The following is a 20,926-nucleotide window of genomic DNA, read 5'->3' on the forward strand; positions in this document are numbered from 1 at the left end:
GAATTTTGAGATCATATCTACGATTACCAACGGTAACAAGGCACTGTGCTTGCAGTAATTGTTCGGCCTGCAAATTCACTTTGGCCAAATGAAGCTTCTTGTCCAAAAATAAGGAATGGCACCTTTACTGTTACATCACTTGTAAAAGTTGCAATGTAGTGCAGATTCTGCAATGTCCTTGCCTGAAGATGTATGTGGGCAAAACCACAGTACAAGTGAGAACCCGGAACACAGATCGAGAATAAGAACTACATCTTTAGCATCACCTCTAGTAAAACATGTCATTACACGAGGACACAACCAATGCAATCTGGTCTGGTGGGTTATTGATAAACTAAACACTGCAGTCCATCAGTCTGTGCAGGACAAACTCTCATACTGCGAGCAATATTGGATGTACACTCTTGAGAGCTTCATTGAGGGTTTACATACCAGGGAGGAATGGCATCCTGAGGTTAGATTTAAAGCAGCGAGCCAGCAACTATCATGGTGTCCCCGAGGTTGACTATAGACCAAAATACTGGGGCTCGCTCTTTAAAGTTTCAGATAAGAAAAATTGTATACAGCCTAAGCTGTCTGTTTCCACTCACAACCATTGTCTAATTGCTGTAATACAGTCCGTGTTTTACACATGACAGATTGTACTTGAACAAGCATTAGATGCACGAGGAAACTGTAATTTCATCTTCCTTTATTTGAAACAGCAGGGTTATCCCTGTTAGTGTCCAACTTCTCCCTTTCCATGGCAGTCATGAAAAAGATAGAAAAAAAATAAACAGTTAAAATAACCACCATGGAAAGTAGTGAAGGGACTACGCGTTGTCTCTTCTCCCTTTCCATGGCGGCCATGCAGAGAAAACAAAGGAACTTTGCGGGACGCGACGCGCCTCGGGAGCAGGTAAGTCATTGTGGGGCAGGTAACGACTCAGCGAGGGCCAATGAGCTTGCATATTGCAAGCTCATTGTACCTCTCCAGGAACTAATACGGCACAATGTCACGAACGCATAACAGCATGTACGCTTTTTTTTATCACATAAAAGCACACAGCCGGCACAACATGGATGACGATGTGTGCCGTAACGAAGGTACTTGGATGCGAGGCATTACCTCCACGTCCACTCTTCCTCATCCCAGTACTTACTTCATGAGGCACCTGCCTCCGACACAGGACCTTCTTCTATTTCTTTAAATCTCTATAACTCCTCCCCCACATCCATGTCACTCAGTTTAATTTTTCCTGCCTCTGGCAGGTTGGACTTTTTCTTCCCGGTGCGGGGCACCAGGGAGCACCGATTGCTGGCCCCCTGGGGGGGGCTGTGTGGCGGGGCCCTCGGCTCCCTCAGGTGCGGCGCTGCTCCTGGGCCCCCTGCGGGGCTTGGGGTCACAGTTGAGCTGGATTGCCTCGCTCGGTTCTTTGCTGGGCTCCGGACCGCAGCGTGAGCATTGTGTCCCGGGTCCTGCACGGCCCCGGGAAGGTAAGGAGAGGGGAGGACTGGGCTTGATGTTTTTCCCCTCTCCTCCTGTTTTGGCCGTCTTGATTCGACTTGGCAGTATGGGCTAGCCTTCCCTTTTGTTGTGAGGCCTCTCTGCTTCTTGTCGTGGGGTGACAGTGGCAGAGAGTCTTTGGGAGTGCGGGGGCTCTGTTCTGTCGCAGGCATGTCACATACCACCTGCTCCTCAGACACACGGCCCAGGATGCACCGGATGTTAGCTGCATTATCTGGGGGAATGTAAGGAGAGGGGAGGACTGTGCTTGATATTTTTCCCCTCTCCTGCTGGTATGGCCATCTTGACTCCTTCAACATGCCGTTTTCCTCGTGCCTTGTGTGCACATCTTTATTGGAAATGATGGCAAGCACTTGGCAGTATGGGATAAGCCTTCCCTTTTGTTGTGAGGCCTCTCTGCTTCTTGTCGTGGGGTGACTATGACAGAGTATTTGAAAGTGCGGGGGCTCTGTTCTGTCGCAGGCATGTCACATACCACCCGCTCCTCAGAGACACACGGCCCAGGATGCACCGGATGTTAGCTGCATTATCTGGGGGAAGGTAAGGAGAGGGGAGGACTGTGCTTGATGTTTTCCCCTCTCTTGCTGGTATGGCCATTTTGACTCCTTCGAAAGGCCGTTACCTCGTGCTCCGTGTACACATCTTTATTGGAAATGATGGCAAGCACTTGGCAGTATGGGCTAGCCTTCCCTTTTTGTTGTAAGGCCTCTCTGCTTCTTGTCGTGGGGTGTCTGTGACAGAGTATTTGAAAGTGTGGGGGCTCCGTACTGTCACAGGCATGTCACATACCACCCGCTCCTCAGACACACACAGCCCAGGATGCACCGGATGTTGGCTGCATTCCTTGCGTGCTGCCTGTGAATACGGCGCAGATTTGGACACGTCTGCAAGCGGCCGGAAGGGTACCGGCCTGGCATAGTCTACACTTCGGGTTCGAGTATCAGCGGTGCTGACTCGGTCCTTCAACCTTCGTAGACCGATGCATTGGAACGATCTAGAGCATGGGGCTACCAGCTACTGGATACAGGGCTCAAGCCACCTCTCAGTCATGTGGCGTGTTAGTGGTGTGTTTGGGTCTGTGCTAGCTATGGACGCAGACTCCTTGTCCTGTCCTCTTCCTCTAAACTGCGCGAGGGAAAGTCGAAGGAGTTGATTTGCTTTTCCCTTGTCCGGCATGGGATTATGGAAAATGCATCATGGAAGTAACGGCCATGCAAGGGGTTCCCAGTGTCTCTTCTTTTAGGGCCTAGGTCCTCCGGTGCCGACGTGTTGCTTTCACGCCTCCTCTCAGACTTGTGGGAAGTGATAGGGCACATGGTGGCACATGTCTGTGCTTAGAGAGGTTCTCAGAGCCCCTGGTGCCGGTGGAGGGGGATGTCACTTCAGTGGGTTTTCCAGTATAGGCATACCTCAGGTAGGGGGTTGCCTTTGATGTCGGCTATCCGGGATGGATTGCTTTGCCCCGCTTTGTGACAGTACTCTGCCCTTTTGACGCCAGCCTGGTGGCTCCTCTGTCAGCTGAGGGGGCCATAGTCTGCTGGACTTCTGGGCTGTCCAGTATCTTCCTTTTGATAGGTCAGATCTTTTTGTGGGCTGACAAGCATGCTGTTATATTGTGGCGCAGGCCTGTTTCAACGTCCTGTGATTTCCCTCTGGTGCAAGTGCAGTGACTGGCGGTTTTCCCTGGCTCCTCGTCTCTATCTTCTCGGAGGTGTATGGGACCGGTGGGGTTCGGCTTCCTGGGTAATGGGCTCCTTCTGGAGGGGGTATCAGTTGCCGTTCCTGTCTCCTCCTGTCCAGGTTTGCATGGTTAGGACTTTGGTAGCCAGCTCACGGTCCAAGTAGTTGGCCATGGGATCCGTTCTCTCCGAACGGTTGTTGTGGGTTACCGTCTTGCCCGTTCCTCTCCCTGTTCAGGGTCAAGTTTTCTACTTGCGGGTGTTCCTGGTCCCTATGCCTTCTAGGATGTGTCACCTGCTTATGGGTCTCAAGACCCTGCACTGCTTGTCTGGACGTCTGGGGAGAGCGTACTCTGGATGTTGTGCAGGGGGGGCGCTTGCTGGCTGTTCTGGGCTGGGTTCTCAGAAGGCAGTATGTCTCGGCTCGCCTGTTGCTGAAGTTACGGGGCACGTGGCGTCTTGCATGTTTTCCAGTTCCTTGAGCCCGTCTTCGGTTACGTCTCCTGGTGTCTTATACTCTCTCCCACTGGCTCCCGACATCTCAGCTTTCGTAGTTTTGTTTCCAGTGTCCCCAGCGCTGCGAGTGTCCCTGCTATGGTGGCGGGGGGTTTCAGGTCTACAGGTTGAGGTGTGCATGGGCCTTCCTCCTGTGGCCTCTCCTACTACCAACACCAGCAGAAAGGGTCTACATTGGGGGTCCTCTCAGCTCAAGGGTTGTGAGATCTGGGGAGAGCCGGCGATCATCCAATTATCAAGAGTTGTGCCATTGTCCAAGCTCTGGTGTACTTCGAGGAGTTGCTGGACGGTCGGCGGTTTTTGGTCCGATCGGACAATACGACGGCCTTGGCATATGTCAACTGCAAAAGGGGTTCCGGCCACTCCTTGAATGCTCTGGCAGTGCTGATAGGCACCTGGGAGGACTCTCATCTGGTGTCTCTGGTGGCCTCACGTATCAGAAGGGTGGACAATGTTCAAGCGGATCTTCTCAGACGCCGGTTTTCACTCCTCTGCGGAACTGGTCCTGTTGGCCCAGGTCTTTGCGGTGACCTGTGTCAGATTAGGGTCCCTGGTTCTAGACCTGTTTGCATCCCCGGCCTCAGCAGAAGTTCCCCTCTTCTGCTCTAGGTTTCAGGCTGAGGGGATTGGGGGATGGACGCCCTCTCTGTACAGTGGCCTTGGGGTTTTCCTTTATGCCTTTCCGCCTATTCCCCTTCTGCCCCGGGTGGTTTGGCGCATCAGAGTGTCCAGGGTGACTGTGTTGTTGTTAGCTCCGTTCTGGTCCCGCCGGAGTTGGCTCCCCTCTCTGTTGGAGCTTCGGTCCTAGGAACCTTGGCTGGTTCCGAGGTGGCCGTGTCCCCTTCAAGGGGATCTGCGGTTGGAATTCCACCAGATGCAATGGGCGGTGTGGCTATTGCTCAGTCTAGGTTGATATCTTAGGGGTTCTCAGATCCTGTAGTTGGGTCCAAATGGATGCTCTTAGACCCTCCACTCTGAAGGTGTTAGGCAGACACTGGGGCCATTTCCGAGACTGGTATGGGCGGTCTGGGATCCCTCCTCTGCGTTCTGGCCTCTGCTATCGTTCAGTTCCTCCAGGAGGGGTTTTGACAGGGGCCTGGCAGTTTTTCCAGGCTTCGCTCTCAGAAGCCTCCATGAAATTACTTTTGGGGGACTCTTCACTTGGATGGGGAGGTGTTGGTGGGGAAATTGATCCAGGGTTTTTCTTCTTCCCGTCCTTGTGCTGATAAAGGGCTTTCCTCTTGGGATCTCCCTCTTGTATTACGGTTCCTTCACGGGCCTCCTTTTGAGCCCATTTCCGAGATTGATATCAAACATCTTACACTGAAATCTGCTTTTCTTATTGCCCTCACTTCTGCCCGTAGGCTTGGGGAGATTGGGGCTCTCTTATGTCACGCTCCTTTCCTGAGGGTGCTGCCAGACTCGGTGGTGCCGGGGTGTGGTCCGATGTTTCTCCCTTCAGTTGTCTCTCGGTTTTCACACCTCTCAGGGTCTGGTTCTCCCTGACTTCTTTCATGATCCAAGAACGCCTGAGGAGGTGGCTCGGCTTAACATTGATGTCCGACGGGACGCGTTGGAGTATTTGGCTTGGTTTGCTTTTTCCACCAATCTGATAGTCTTCTGATTGCTTGTGGTCCGGCTGGGGCTGGGCATAACGCATCTGTGGTTTGCATTTTCCGGTGGTTCCGGGTTGTGATCTCTAGGGCCTCTGTGGCTTCTGGCCTGCCTGTGCCTGCGCACTATCGGGGGCGGTCTGCCAGGGGTTTGGCGGCTTCCTGGGCCGATGCAAGGAGGGTTTTTCTCTGCAAGAGATTTGTATGGCTGCCGCCTTGGCTGGTCTAGGCATTTTCATCAACCGCTATGGGTTGAGTTTCTCCCACTCGGGGGTTGGTTCCTTCGTGGTTGGAGTTTTGTCTGTGGGGATGTGATTTAAGAGTTATTGTGGGTGTGTTTTTCTGCACTGTTTTTGGCTCTGTGTCTCATTGGGACCTTTTCCCCGTTGCTGCTTTGGTATACCTCATGAAGTAAGTACTGGTACGAGGAAGAGTGGACGTGGAGGTAATGCTCTGATTACTTACTGGTAATCTTCATTACTCCTAGTCCTACTCTTCCTCGTCACAGTACTGACGACCCTCCTTACCCTCCCTCCGGGGAAGGTCCCATGCTCCGGCTTGGTAATATGAAACTGAGTGACATGGATGAGGGGGAGGAGTTATAGAGATTTAAAGAAATAGCAGAAGGTCCTGTGTCGGAGGCAGGTGCCTCATGAAGTAGGTACTGTGACGAGGAAGAGTAGGACTAGGAGTAATGAAGATTACCAGTAAGTAATCAGAGCAATCTCATCCCCATAATGGCTTTCGGGTATTTACATTCAAGGTGCTCACACCCCACAGACCTTCCATGATGCTGGCACAGTTGGCTAATTCCTAAACTGCAGCCTTTCACTCATGTCATTTCAGCGCGTCATTTCGTTTCATTAAGCTGTTCTGGGTTGTGAGCATATCCATCATGCAAGGATTTCATTGGCGCTCCGTGAGTCTACTCAGGTATGTACACCACCACTTCAGGTGCTTATATTTTGCGCACAAGTTTTAACACAGACATTGTCGGTCAACGGCTAAACCGCTGACTGTTGTTAATGTCACTTCAGCATGCTATTTTGTCAGATTGGGTTTGCTGAGCTTTGAACACAATTCCCGTGGAGAAGTGAACACATGTGAGTGTCCATTATGCCGCTAATGAGTGCACGAATTATCATTAGGGTAGATTAAATGAACCGTTTCCATGTCCTCTGCAGGTAAGCTTCAGCAGATGTAGCCAAGTTGCTGTTCGACACACTTACAAATGCGTTGTGTTTAGTTAGTGATTTCATACTCGCCTAATGTTAAATTGAATTGGTCATTTATATGTTCAATCACGGCGGGGCATGTCCTGAGCCTATGGAGTAAAGGCGTGCTTGGGCGGAGCTCCCACAACGATCCTAATTCAGATCCTTTAAAACACTAATATATGGTAATAAACGTGAAGAAGAACGCATCTACTGCAGTGCGAAGCGATTCTACATCCCTGCAGAGAAGTCGTGGCCAAAATCGGATTGATATAACCGAGGAAATCTCCTCAGTAACGGTGCCCCGGGGGTTCCCAAGATGGCGGACACTGCCACGGCTCAGTCGTGAGAGAGGGGTGGAGCCGCAGCAGGGGCGGAGCAGCTCGGAACTGGAACAACGAGTGGCAAAAACCTCGAATCCACAGAGGTGAATGAAACCCGGATCTGAGTGGACCCTGTGGGGAAGCCATGCGAAGTGGACGATAGGAGCTTGCTGCGAAACCCAAGGACGGGTGAGGTGGGAGGATGGTGCTTTCCGGCGTCCAGGAGGGCCCGGTGCGCTGCCTGAGAGGACCGTTGAGTAGAGAAGGGAACAGCGCTGGCAACGGGAGGATGCTGCAGTCCTGACCAGGAGCTAATCGAACGGCGGCCGCGACAGAAGCCATGACTTCGTAGAGCCGCATGCTCAAGGTAGAACGCAACTGACAGTGTCTTTAGGGGGAACAGGCAACTTGCTAGACGGCGGGCAACGCCTCACCAGAGCTGCACACATTGCAGTGACAAGCGGGTGCATATGCGGATGTAGGGACCCTAGGCACAGCAGATCACGGAAAACTGGCGCCACGGATAAACGCGGGCGAGCAGAGCCGGGAATCTGGATTGAAAGGCCAACGTTCATAATTTAGAACAGTGCTCATTTAGAACATACTACCGAACCCGCTACAAATAATTACTTTAAAAAATAACGGACGTGCTACTCTGCTTTCCTTTGCCTGTGTGACTTGGAAAGTATATACCGCATTGCCCTCAGGACCGGAGACGGGCCCCGACGAAAATGTGGAGGTGCCAGAACCCACTGTGCACACGCAGAGGCGCTCACTGCTGAGCAAGCAACCACAGGTACCGGTTGGGCGGGTGAGGCCTGGTAAAGGCACAGGCCCTTGACAAATTGCACAGTAGTCACTGGGAATAGGAGAGATGGCGGACTGAAGGGGCAACTGCTCAGGGACAATTGAGCCATATAGCAAATAGATTGTGGCCATTGCACGTTAGAGGAGCAGAAGCTCACACAGCTGTAGGCAAAGGCGCTGGGAAACACACTGTAGGGTTCAGGTGGCACAACATGAGACTGTAGTGGGGGCACAAACAACGGCACGGATGCCCACAGAGCGGACTGCAGCACATGAATAGAGATAATCTGCCATAATTGAAAGGGCATAAATAATCTAGAACAAAAGATGCCCACAGCGTGGATTGCGGCACATGAATAGAGATAATCTGCCCTAATTGGAAGGGCATAAATAATCTAGAACAAAAGAGGGCTGCGACTCTGGCGGGGCCCTGGAACCTGCTCTCTATCCCATACTGAGCAGGCCAGAACTAATCCACTTTCTCCTCACTGGGCATAGCCTAACTGGGATTCAAAGGCGGCACTTGAGATTTGCGAGGAACAAGAATTAGCGGGACATAGCGTCCACCTGGGGCATGTCAACTTGGCAGAAACCTAGCACACTAGATAAATAACGTCAAGCTAACCTACGCGGCCAGCTCCGCAGTGGTAACTAAGACACTGTGCAGACGGCCTGACTATAAACACTACAGACCCAGCGGGGTGTTATTATTGCTGGTGCACGTCTCCAACACGTCCAAGACTGCACGACTGAAAGACACAGGCAATTGATTCATTGCAGCTGCTACCCGGCCCTGACACTGATGGAGAGGGGCATGTCCCTGGATAAAGGGAAAAAGAAGGCCACGATAATGGATTCCTTTGCTGCAGCCAGACCCTGTGAACCGGAGCCAAAAAGTGGTGGGTCGCAAAGCAACCAGGGGGCACGGGAAGATGGCAATTGAGAGGACCAAGTCTTGGAAGCCATAGCAGCACTTTGTTCCTTCAATGACACTAAAATTGGAGAGGTGAAATCAGACATGTTACTTATGAGGGAAGACATACGTAATTTAGTGGAAAGGGTGACTGGCACTGAGGCTGGCCTGAAGGAAACAACAGAGACTACGGATGATCTGAAGTTGAGGGTGCAGGAACTTGAGAGAAAAACCGCAGCACTGGAAGCACGGTCAGAGTACGCGGAAGTCATCGACCGACGCAACAACCTGCGCCTGCTCAGTGTTCCGGAGGTGATGGAAGGCCCCAATCCTACAGAATTCGTGGAAACCCTCTTGCTGCAAGAGATTGGTGCCGGCAAACTCTTGCAAGGATTTGTAGTCGAGAAGGCTCACAGGTCCTTACAAAAAAGGGCACCGCCAGAATCGCTTCGCCGCCCAATGATAGCGAAGATTCTGAACTTTCGGGACAGTGAAGTTATATTTAAATTCTCGAGAGAAGGCGGAGAAATCACCTGAGATCACTCCAAGATCGCTATCTATCCGGACTATACCCCGGCAGTTCAAAGGGCTAGGAACTCTTTTGTCCCGATTAAGGCCAGGTTACGACAGTTAAATCTTAAATACATGTTGATGTACCCATCCCGGCTAAAGGTGATGTATAAGGGAAGAGCTGTCTTCTTGGAAACTCCAGCAGCAGCCAACATGTGGCTGGAGCACAACAATTTGGCCAATGCAGAGTAAAATGTCACATGAATTTTCCCCAGCCTGATGGAAAAGTGTAATACTGAGGAGTATGGTGAATTGCTTGTGAATTTCTGTTTCAGGGTCGATCGCCTAACCAGGGTTCATTGGTTTAACCCCCACAGTGATCAGTGCTGGCCTGTTGCCGACACGACACATCCCACACACAATGGCATGGATGGGCAATAGCGGTGCGGGGGCACCCGAGCACCACCGGTTTGCAGTGGCGGCTGGGTGCATTTGTTCAGTTTTGTTTGTAGTTTTGTTTGCTGTATTTGCTGTGTTTTTTGTTATGAGGTCTTCAAACGCAAAGTTGGGAGTGGGGAAAAGGTCATACTTAGTAACGGGATTTGCAGCAAGGCTAGGTGTATTATGGGGGTGGAAAAGCCTCTGGATTGAGGCCATACAAGGGGCACAGCAAGGCGAAGAGAGGGGGGCTGGGGGAGCCCGCACTAAATGACCATGGCTGTACAAGTTAAGGTGTTGACGTGGAACATATCGGGAATGGGTACCTGCTTACGCAGGAATCGGGTCAAATCCTACCTGAATAGGAAAAAGGTCCCCATTGCTCTACTACCAGAAACTCACCTAGCTGAAGATGCTATGTCCTGGCTGAAGGAGTGCTGGGGTGGGCAGAGGTATGGAGGGGCGTACTCTAAGTATGCAAGAGGAGTGTTCACGTGGATAAACCCTCAGATATCCTTTAGGTTGCTGGGAGTGGAGGCAGATGCAGGTGGAAGGTATTTGATACTATGGGGCTCTATTGAACAGATGGAGGTATGTATAATTAACTCCTATTTCCCAAACCACAACATCCCCACGCACCTCAACGCGCTGTATGCCAAGATAACTCAACATAGGGGGTGCTTCTTCATCTGGGGTGGGGATTTTAATTGCGTGAAAGACCTGGACTTAGATAGGTCTGCCCCGCCACTGAATGGAATGGCGACAGCCCCCATGGCATTAAACGCAGCACTAGCCCACCTAGACCTTGTCGACGTCTGGCGAGAGCTGCACCCCACAGACAGAGGATACTCTTATTTCTCCCCGCCGCATGGCCTATACACTAGAATAGATCACATATTCAAAGGCAGAACCCAACTCTCACAAATTTAATCTGCACAGTATTTGGCCAGGTCGATTTCCAACCACTCGCCTCTGATAATGAACTTGATGATGCAGGGCCCTAGAAACCCCATCCCACTATGGTGCATGCCCACTGAAGCACTTACAGATCAGGCATTCAGAGAGGATCTCCGGGATAAGCTTGAGAGATACATAGAGTAAAATGTGGGCAGCGTGGACCACTGGGGCACAGTGTGGGAAGCACTGAAGGTGGTGGTGCAGGGTGAGGTTATAGCCGATGCAGGGGGTGTTAGGACGACCCTACGGGCAGAGTTGGACAAGTGGGAAGAGGAAATCAAACAAATAGAGGCCACCAACCAAGGGACTAGGGATGAAGAAGTGAAGCTGTGTGAAGTGAGATGAAAATGCAAAGAGGCATGGGGGAGACTTTCTAAGTTTGATTATATAACAAGAACTATCAATCCACACAGGGAAGGGGACACACCGAGTAGGCTATTAGCATGTCTCTGTAGGAGGGAACACCCGAGACACCTAACAACTGCACTTAAGGATGATGAGGGCACGACCCACCGGACACAACAATCAATCAAAGACACTTTCATGTAATTTTACTCCAGTCTATATGCCCATGACACTCTGGTGCCCCAAGATGATATCCAGAACACACTGGAGGAGATCGGACTGCCCAAGTTAGGTGCAACACAATGCGAGGCACTAGACGCGGACATCTCTGCTGAAGACATCAGCGAGGCAATCAGATCCCTAGCCACTAGCAAAACCCCTGGGAGTGATGGACTACCCCCAGAGTTCTACAAAGTATATGAACCGTCCCTGATGCCACTGCTACACAAGGTGTTCAAGGAAGCGTACGAAGTGGGGGTGTTGCCGAAGAGTATGAGGGAGACGTTGGCGGTCCCAATACCCAAGCCCACAGACGAATGCGATTTGTACCACCCATTGGCGATGCTTAATTAGGATGTTAAAATATTGATCACTATACTGGCTAAACGGCTATCTATGGTGGTGGACGGACTGGTGCATAACAACCAGAATGGCTTTGTACCGGGTCGCAATACAACGACAAACCTTCGCAGACTCCAACATGTCATGGCACATTCAGCTGAGGAGAAAGGGCCCTTTGCGTTATTATCGTTGGACGCTATTAAAGAATTTGATTCCATATACTGGGAGTGGCTATTGACAGAGCTACAGGAATTTGGGTTTGGGGAAAGGTTTATCAGATGGATAGAGGTACTGTACACCCACCATCGGCTAGGGCGAAACTGTGAAGGACCGTGTCATCGGCCTGGGATATACGCAGAGGCACCAGGCAGGGATGCCCACTATCTCCCATGCTGTACATACAGGGACTTGAACCAATTGCAATCTATTTTAGGAAACAATTCTTCGATGCAGGGATCCGGGTGGGTGGAACAGACCATATAATTTAATTGTATGAGGACGATGTTCTCCTATATTTGAAAGACCCAAGCCTAAACATGCCAGTAATGCTAGATGTACTAGATAACTATGCAAAAGTCTCAGGGATATGCTTCAGCAGACAGAAGTCTTGCATACTCCCGCTGGTGGGCATGAGGTGTAGGAGCATCAGGGACTTACCAGATCTGGGCATCCAATGGCAGCTAGACTTGTTCAGGTACTTAGGGTTCAACATCAAACACACACCGGAGTTGATGCATGAAAGCAACACCGGCGCAGTGGTGAAAGGACTGTGGGCATCCATGAGGTTCTGTTCCAAGCTACCACTATCAATGATGGGCAGGGCATCAATTGTAAAAAAGATCACCCTTCCGAGATTTTTGTACTACTTCCAAAATGTATGCCATTATATCAAGGACTCCTTCTTCCGCTTACTAGATGCACTGATTTGGGAATTCTTATGGGGCTCCATGAGTCATAAGCTATCTCTGACCATCCTGACCCTACCCCACAAGGAAGGGGGCAAACAACTCCCAGACCAAGAATAGTACTATTCAGCTTTGTCGCCCAATGGGTCTCGGATGGCCCCTGTATGCTTAAAAGTACCATTGTGGGTCCTGTTGAGCTGCTTGGGGATCACCCCCATGATAGTAACACTGGGACGACGGATATGGAGCAGAACTAAAGCGCTGCTCCACCTTGAACACCCGTACTCACCAGAAACCCCTATTATCGCAGACATATGCAGAGTAAGAACTGACTTAGCAACGCTAAGGCACTGGGAGAGATGGGGCATATACACATGGGGGGACCTATATGAGGAGGGAGTCTTTAGGGAATTTGACACACTGCATACTATGGAGGGGTTGCTGAAAGGGCAGTTCTTGTGGTATCAAAGGGCCAGACATGCGGCAAGAGGGAAGTGGGAAAAATGGCCAGAAGAGCTGACAGCAAATCCCCTGGTGACACTATTGCATATCTTGAGCGATGGCTGGAAGCCAGTGTCTAGACTGTACGGCCAGCTGGCGGACAGACCTAACCCCCGGGATGCTGCATTAAAGGCAAGATGGGAGGCAGACCTGGGAATTGAGATCGCAGAAAAAGAGTGGCAGAGAGTATTAGCGTTCCCCCGAGCGCTGTCCAGGAACACCATATTTCGACTAGTACAACTGAACGTCTTATACCGCACCTACATGACCCCATGCAGAGTGGCTGGGTTCAATAATAAAACACAACCCTGGTGTCCTTGGTGTGGTTCAGAAGGGGCGGGAATGATGCACATGTTCTGGGAATGCGCAAAAGTACAACGCTTCTGGGCCACAATAGAGCAAGCTTGCAGGAAGATTGGTATAGTAAGATATGATTGGTCTCCCAAAGAATGCCTCTTAGGAACATACCCCAGAATGGCCATGATTAAATACATAGTGAAATGTATGGACATGGCATGTATGTATACTGGCCAAAAGAGCCATAGCGATGTCGTGGAAACGGACTGGGGGCCCACAATATGCTCTATGGTATAACGTACTAGAGCGCTGGATATAGGCAGCAACCAAAACATGGGGTGCGGGAGTCTCCAGGTCGGAAGAGGAACTAAGTGTAACATTTGAGGCATGGAAGATATTGGTCTGGGACATGCTTCATCCCTTGGATGACAAACCCCCTTGAATACATAGGATACTTGCATGTGATAGTGGGTCACAACCACATTATATGATTTATATATGGAGATACCCTCTTGCCAGGCAATATATTTATTTAGGGTAAACAAAAAAGAGTGTAACTCACACTATAAGTTGACCGAGAAGTTAAGGTCTAGTTTTATGCTAGATTTACCAAACCAATGTATGTTCTGCTCCTAAAGAGTCAGAAAAATAGGAAAGTACCAAGGAGAACAATTGGAGCAAAAATGACGATAAATTTTAATGAAACAAGAAGGAAATTGGTTAGAATATCCAATGTGCAACAAAAATAAAAGATAATAATTCTAAACAATACACTAAAGATTTTTTTGGACATAAATTGTTCAGAAACATAAACAGGGAAAACAAAATTGTCAAAATAGATAGTTAGGAGCAGAACATACATTGGTTTGGTAAATCTAGCATAAAACTAGACCTTAACTTCTCGGTCAACCTATAGTGTGAGTTACATTCTTTTTTGTTTACCTTGTACTTTGCCCTGAACTCACACTGAACACGCTGGGGGCTCCCCTATTTTTTCGTAAAATATATATTTTATATATATATAGATATATAAGATATATTTATTTAGCCATTAAACTGGTTTAAATAAACTTACTGGGCACCTGCTTAATCTAACTCTTCCCTATGAATGCATGATTGCTCTTTTCAGTGGAATTCCATATGTATTATGCATATGCCCAGTTCCCCTTTACTAGGGGGTGAAGATGCCCTTTACTCAAACATTTTAGATACAAAGGAAACTAATGTGCAAGAAAGTAGCATAGCCTCACCAGTGCACTGTGTCCCGGTCTCCCAGTATTTCTTTTATTTCATCTCTGCACTTCTCCTGGTGCTCAGGGTATTGCCCAATGCAGTATATTATCCAGGATATGCCACTGGATGTTGTATCGTGGCCTGCAAACATGAATGTATCCACCTCGGCACGCAGGTCTTCGTCGGAGAGTGGTTTCCCATTTTCATCCTATCAAAAACAATGGCATTGTATGAAATAAGAAATAATACACAATCAAAGCACTTATCAATAAAAAACTAAGAATGTTTTGGTCAAATTAAGTCAAATCATTAATGAACATAAATTAAACAGAAATTAAAGGAAATATTTAATTTAAACACAGATAGTTCATTGATGATGTTTATGAAAAATGTTGCCAAATCTACTTAGAACAGAGAATAGATGTTAAAGACAGGCATCATTATTTACAATAACATATTATGGTAGTTTGTTCAAATTCAGATTTGCTTTTGAAATGATAATTAAAAATGCCTGCCATATTATTTCTGTCCTTTGTTTCCACCTCCATGTGACAAGGGAAACAACCCAAGGGATATTGAAAAAAGGTATCTCTAAGTCTCTGAAAAATGCATGCATGGCAAGACAAGAGGCTGGTGAATGTCCCGGAAGAACCCTTGCCTGTAAAAGCCAAAATAGTGGTGAGCACTTACCTGACAAAATCCAGATGAGGGTCTCTAAAACACAGTGATCTGGTAATGCCACGAGGTTGGTGAAAGCATCTAAGAAACAGCTCTCTAGAAAAGCCAACAAGTCCCTGCACATCTTTTACAGACAGATTTGGGACAAAGACCAGAATTTAAGGAATGATTTTTAGAACAGCTGGAAACACAATTCACTGTTGAAAGAGTGTATTCCCAAAGAATGGATACCTTGTATTGTATTATAGAAGGATGCGCAAACATCCAGTGCTGGATGTTCTGGAACATCTGTTAATTTTTACACCCCAACTGGGATTTATTGGAGATGGCGCTCCACCTGAATATATTTATTGAGACCTCCTTAGAGTGACCCACATATACCTGAATTATACAGAGAACGTATTTATTCCATCTGAACTACAGTCCGTCAACTATGTCACCTGCCCCTTGATGAAGTTCCTCTAGCCCTCTTGTGGAATGAAACATGTGAGCATTCTCTGAATACACACTGTGGTGGTGAAATACAAAAATGAGAGCGATTGCAACCAGGAACTCAATGTGCAAATAACTATTTTTCTGGAACCGGAGTCTCCAGCTGTGGCAGTGATTTGAGCATGTTGAGCAGTTCCAGGTGAACACAGCAATCCTATTCTCACGTGTATTACATTCTCAAGAGAAATAAAGATAGATGCATAGCTGCTGTGGCGTGGTGACCCATCCTCCCCCGAGGTATGTAGACAGAATGGCTTGCGTGGTGTCCTGTGCTCAGGAGTTGGAACAAAAGTTCTCAGAGTCGTCTGCATGTCCCACGCGACACGCGACAACTAATGTGTATGTATGATTGCTGCACATTAATTATATGCAATTTCATGACTGAATGTATTTATCATTTCTTTTTATGTGCAGCCACTCATTGCTTTTACTACTAAGCCCATGTCTTTGTTTGCAGGCTGCAACATTTAATGGTACGGGCTATTTCCCCACTACCTTCATTAATATGCTTTAAGCATTTAGCTTATGTTCATATTGGCACTCCATTTTACCTTTGAAAACCAACAGTCCTTCACTCTTCTCCTGCGTTTAATAAATATAAGTAGAATCTGGCTACAATCCAATTAGTGGCATTTATATTGTTCCTGATGTTAGTTCAGTTTATTCCAAGGTTGAGAAAGGGTTGAGAAAATATGGACATCTGCTTACAATGCCGCCTAACTCTAGTGCTGATATTCTGAGGATGTCGCATTTATTTTGAAGCTGAGCGCCATAAAGTGCAGAATTGCATTTTTATGCTTTACAAGCTGGTCTTGTCCTAAGTCTTGTATGTCACAAATCCAAACCACAGAGCCGAAAGCCAAAACCCTGAACCTTGACCTTCCGACTCTTGATGTAGAACCAACCGCAGATGACGATGAAATAAATCAGAGAAATAAAGCAATCATTTGAAATGATGATGTTACCTGATGTCTAATCTCGAAATATATTTTAATGAGGCAAACACCTTCTCTATATTTACTGCCTCTGAGACTTCCCAAACTGACCCTTCACTATCAATGCTTTTAGACTGACTGAACGAATTACTGGGTGTGCTTTTCAGGCATGCTGCCCTACTCTGTCTCCTTGGCATCACACACACACACACACACTTGTCCTTTCGTTCTCTCTGTCTGGCATAACCCTCACCCTTTGAATTTACTTTCCACTAACTCCCACAAGACACATTAATACGTATTGACTACATGTGTTTTACCAAATTTCTTACAGGTGCAGTTGTTAACTTCCAAATTGATGGTATTGCTTTATCAGAACACACAGCTGCCATAACAACTTTGTATTGACATGATAAGGAAAATACTTCTAGTAGGTCAAGGTTCCATAAAGCTCTTGTTGTCAACAGGAAATGTGTGAAAACTATCACAACCTTTCATGATCAATGTTGTTCTCATATAAAGAAGATGGTACTACCATATGTAACAGTCGGGGCATTTACAAAGCTGTTCTCAAATGCCACTTAATCCTTATTGTTATTAAAATCAAAACAGGTTCTTGGCAGTTTACCCATTTCATGTTGAGGCAATTTAACAATTTCGAGAAAGCATACAATGATAAACCTACTTTGGATCTCCTGAGGCATAACATTTTACTTAATGTTGATTGTAATTAAACAGTGCCTAAGCAGGCATGTGGATTGATATATGATACGATCGTTTATTTATATAGTGCCTATACAATAATGTGTTTCAAAGCGCTTCAAGGCAAGGGAGGGAACAAGGGAAAATACAACGACATTCTTACAGGCCATGAACAGTAAGGATGTGAAATTAACTATCATACTGGGCTGACGACATTTCAGATAGTGCAGAGCTAAGACATAGATAAGGAAGGGAGGGGGAGAGTGGGAAGGAAATGGAAACAGACAGGCGACTACCGTACTAGGCCTGACGACATTTCTGGTAGAGCCGGAGAAAAACAAATGTGAGGGAGAGGGGTGCAGGAAGGGTGGGGAGGTACAAAACAAGCAACTAAGCTAGGCCTGATGACATTTCAGATAGTGCTGGAGGGGAGGTGGGAATAAAAAAAACAAGGGGGTGGAGACAGACGAGGTTGCTATCATACTAGGTCCAGGGACAATTCTGATAGAGTAAGTGCATAGAAGAAAGTAAGGGAATGAGGGGAGGAGATAGGGAACGGGAGAAAGGGAGAGGTGGCGAGAACCGGGAGTAAGCAGTCAAAAAGAGTGGAGAAGCAAGAGGGGAGAGCGAATACAATTGCAGAAGTCAGTAGTAACACATAATGTTAAGCCAGGATACATGATGAAGATGGGAACAGCATGGTTCAGGGCCATCATGAGTACAAGATGCAAAGTAAGTCCAGCATGAGAGTTGAGAAAGGGTGACGCACTGTGAATAAATTAAGTCCATAAAAGTCAAATCCAGCATTGGCCACAAGACAGTGATGGTGAAACGAGAATGTATCAGGACAGACTCCTGCAGAAGTAGGCTGCAGGGGGGGGGCAGGGTACAAGAATCAAACAAAACAGGCAACACCTGTGTGCGAGAAGGGGGGGGCACAAGGGAACATCACAGGGGGACCAGAGGAGGTTGGGATGTCCTGTGGGGACAGAGGGAGTAAATACATGTTGGTGCAGGCTTACCTGCTGTCTGAGCAGGGGTTCGGGCCCTGGGTCCTCCTGGTCCGAACAGGAATTGCCCTTTTCTTTGTCTGCCCTTTTCTTTGTCTGCCCTTTGCTTCGAACGCCCGGGCGAGAGACGCCCTTGGTCTAAGAGTTAAGAGCAGGAAGGAATAAGCAGGGCTAAGAAGGTGGGAGGCACTTAGGCCATGTGACCTAGATTCACTTGCTTCCCATCTGCAAAGGAAAAGAGGCTGGAGGGCTCCTTAAGTAGGGAAAACGTGCAGCAACCAGGAAGGCACCAGGTGGGTGGGGCTTGCTAAGTGGGGAAAAAGAGTAGCAACCAGGAAGGTACCAGGTGGGCGGGGCTTAGGCCAGGTGACCTAGATCCTCTTGCACCTGCTCCCCATCTGCAAAGGAAAAGAGGCTGGAGGGCTAATTAAGCAGGGGAAAAGAGCAGCATCCAGGAAGGCACCTGGTGGGCAGGGCTTGCTGAGTGGGGAAAAAGAGCGGCAACCAGGAATGTACCAGGAGGGTGGGGCTTAGGCCAGATGACCTAGATCCACTTGCACCTGCTCCCCATCTGCAAAGGAAAAGAGGCTGGAGGGCTCCTTAGGTAGGGAAAATAGCAGCAACCAGAAAGGCACCCGGTGGGCGGGGCTTGCTAAGTGGGGAAAAAGAGCAGCAACCAGGAAGGCATAGGAGGGTGGGGCTTAGGCCAGGTGACCTAGATCCACTTGCACCTCCTCCCCATCTGCAAAGGAAAAGAGGCTGGATGGCTCCTTAGGTAGGGAAAATAGCAGCAACCAGGAAGGCACCAGGTGGGTGGGGCTTGCTAAGTGGGGAAAAAGAGCGGCAACCAGGAAGGTACCAGGTAGGCGGGGCTTAGGCCAGGTGACCTAGATCCACTTGCACCTGCTCCCCATCTGCAAAGGAAAAGAGGCTGGAGGGCTCCCTAGGTAGGGAAAATAGAAGCAACCAGGAAGGCACCAAGTGGGCGGGGCTTGCTAAGTGAGGAAAAAGAGCGGCAACCAGGAAGGCACCAAGAGGGTGGGGCTTAGGCCAGGTGACCTAGATCCACTTGCCCCTGCTCCCTGTCTGCAAAGGAAAAGAGGCTGGAGGGCTCGTTAGGTAGGGAAAATAGCAGTAACCAGGAAGGCACCAGGTGGGCGGGGCTTGCCAAGTGGGGAAAAAGAGAGGCAACCAGGAAAGCACCAGGAGGGTAGGGCTTAGACCAGGTGACCTAGATCCACTTGCACCTGCTCTCCATCAGCAAAGTAAAAGAGGCTGGAGGGCTCCTTAAGTAGGGAAAAAGAATGGCAACCAGGAAGGCACCAGGTGGGCGGGGCTTGCCAAGTGGGGAAAAAGAGTGGCAACCAGGAAGGCACATGGTGGGCGGGGCTTAGGCCAGATGACCTAGATCCAATTGCACCTGCTCCCTATCTGCCTGATACAGAAGTATAAAGCCAATGTCTTTCAGAATTCCAAAAAGACAAATAAAGTTCTAGCAGCATACTTGAAAATCAGGAACTAATGTTTCAGGATTCCCTTCATTAACATGAATCAGGGGAAGCAGTTTCTATCGCGAAGCTCATCGGGAGGTGTTGACTCATTTTTACCAAATTATGTATATATCTGAACATGACATTCTCAATCCCAAATGTAATACTTTCTTTACTGAGCTATATAGACGTTCTTATCCAGTATGTGACCATAGATCAGTGAAAGTTCTTATTAACATAAGTGAAGTTTGTCAAATTATCAGTGTCAGGATAATGTGTCAAATGCATTGGTTTAGTAATTAAGAAGCTCTGCCTTGTAAATACAAATACATAAGAGGAAATGCATCTGTGCTACTAACAAAATATCATACTAATAAGAAATGATCTATGTTTGGGGGTGGGGTAATGGCTTCAAACGATGCATTTTCTAAAAAAAGAGTAAAAAGAATGGTGTTAAGTACTAAAGCAAAACCATAAAGTGATGGCCGGAAGGTTTAGAATTAATCTTGACCACAGACACGGCTTTGGGCAACGCTCCAGACCAATGTTTTACAGTCTGTCAAGCAACTAGAGAAGGGGTAAGACCATATGCAAATCAGGCTTGGACCCACCACATAGTGAGCATTCTAGCCCGAACAGCTAGGTCACATCCCTTCTGCACGAGACCACAAGCATCCCCAGAAATGTATTGGAAGTAATCAGTGAGGAGTAGCTGGTGTCTCTAGATCCAGCAGGCTCGAGACCCACATCTGGGCATACCCATCCCACTCAGGGTGAAATAAGAAAAACCAAAAGGTGATAGCATGAAAGTTTAGAATGAATCTTAACCACAAGCACAGCTCTGGCCAACCCTTCAGACCATAGTTTTTCAGCCTTGCCAAGCCACTCGAGAAGGGGTTAAGACCATATGCAAATTAGGACTGGTCCCACCACATAAGGGGCTGTCCAGCCCAAACTGCTAGGCCACATCCCGTCTTCATGAGACCACACGCATACCCAGGCATGTTTCGGGCCTCATTGGGCATCATCAGTGAGGAGTAGCTTGGGTCTCTAGGCCCAGCAGGCTCGGGACCCAACGTCTGGGCATACCCATCCCAAACTGTGTGACATAAGCAAAACCAAAAGTGATGGACAGAATGTTTAGAATTAATCTAAAGAACAGGCATAGCTCTGGGCAACATCCCAGACCATTGTTTTTCACCCTGCCAAGCCACTACAAAAGGGAAAAGACCAAATGCAAATCAGGCTTGGTTCCACTGCATAAGTGACGGTCTAGCCCGAGCTGCTAGGTCAATCCCTT

General features: G+C 48.3%; 1 protein-coding gene across 1 annotated transcript in view; it reads right to left on the bottom strand.

Moving 5' to 3' along the window:
- LOC138548018 (cytochrome P450 4B1-like) overlaps positions 1-20,926 on the bottom strand; it is a 312,989-nt gene that overhangs the window by 114,362 nt on the left and 177,701 nt on the right. The window contains exon 8 of the mRNA XM_069642250.1: positions 14,337-14,527. Coding sequence (XP_069498351.1) covers positions 14,337-14,527 — 191 coding nt within the window. The remainder of the gene's footprint in view (positions 1-14,336; positions 14,528-20,926) is intronic.

The sequence above is a fragment of the Ambystoma mexicanum genome, chromosome 1q (genome assembly GCF_040938575.1).
Source record: "Ambystoma mexicanum isolate Mex_15411 chromosome 1q, UKY_AmexF1_1, whole genome shotgun sequence".
NCBI lineage: Eukaryota > Metazoa > Chordata > Amphibia > Caudata > Ambystomatidae > Ambystoma > Ambystoma mexicanum.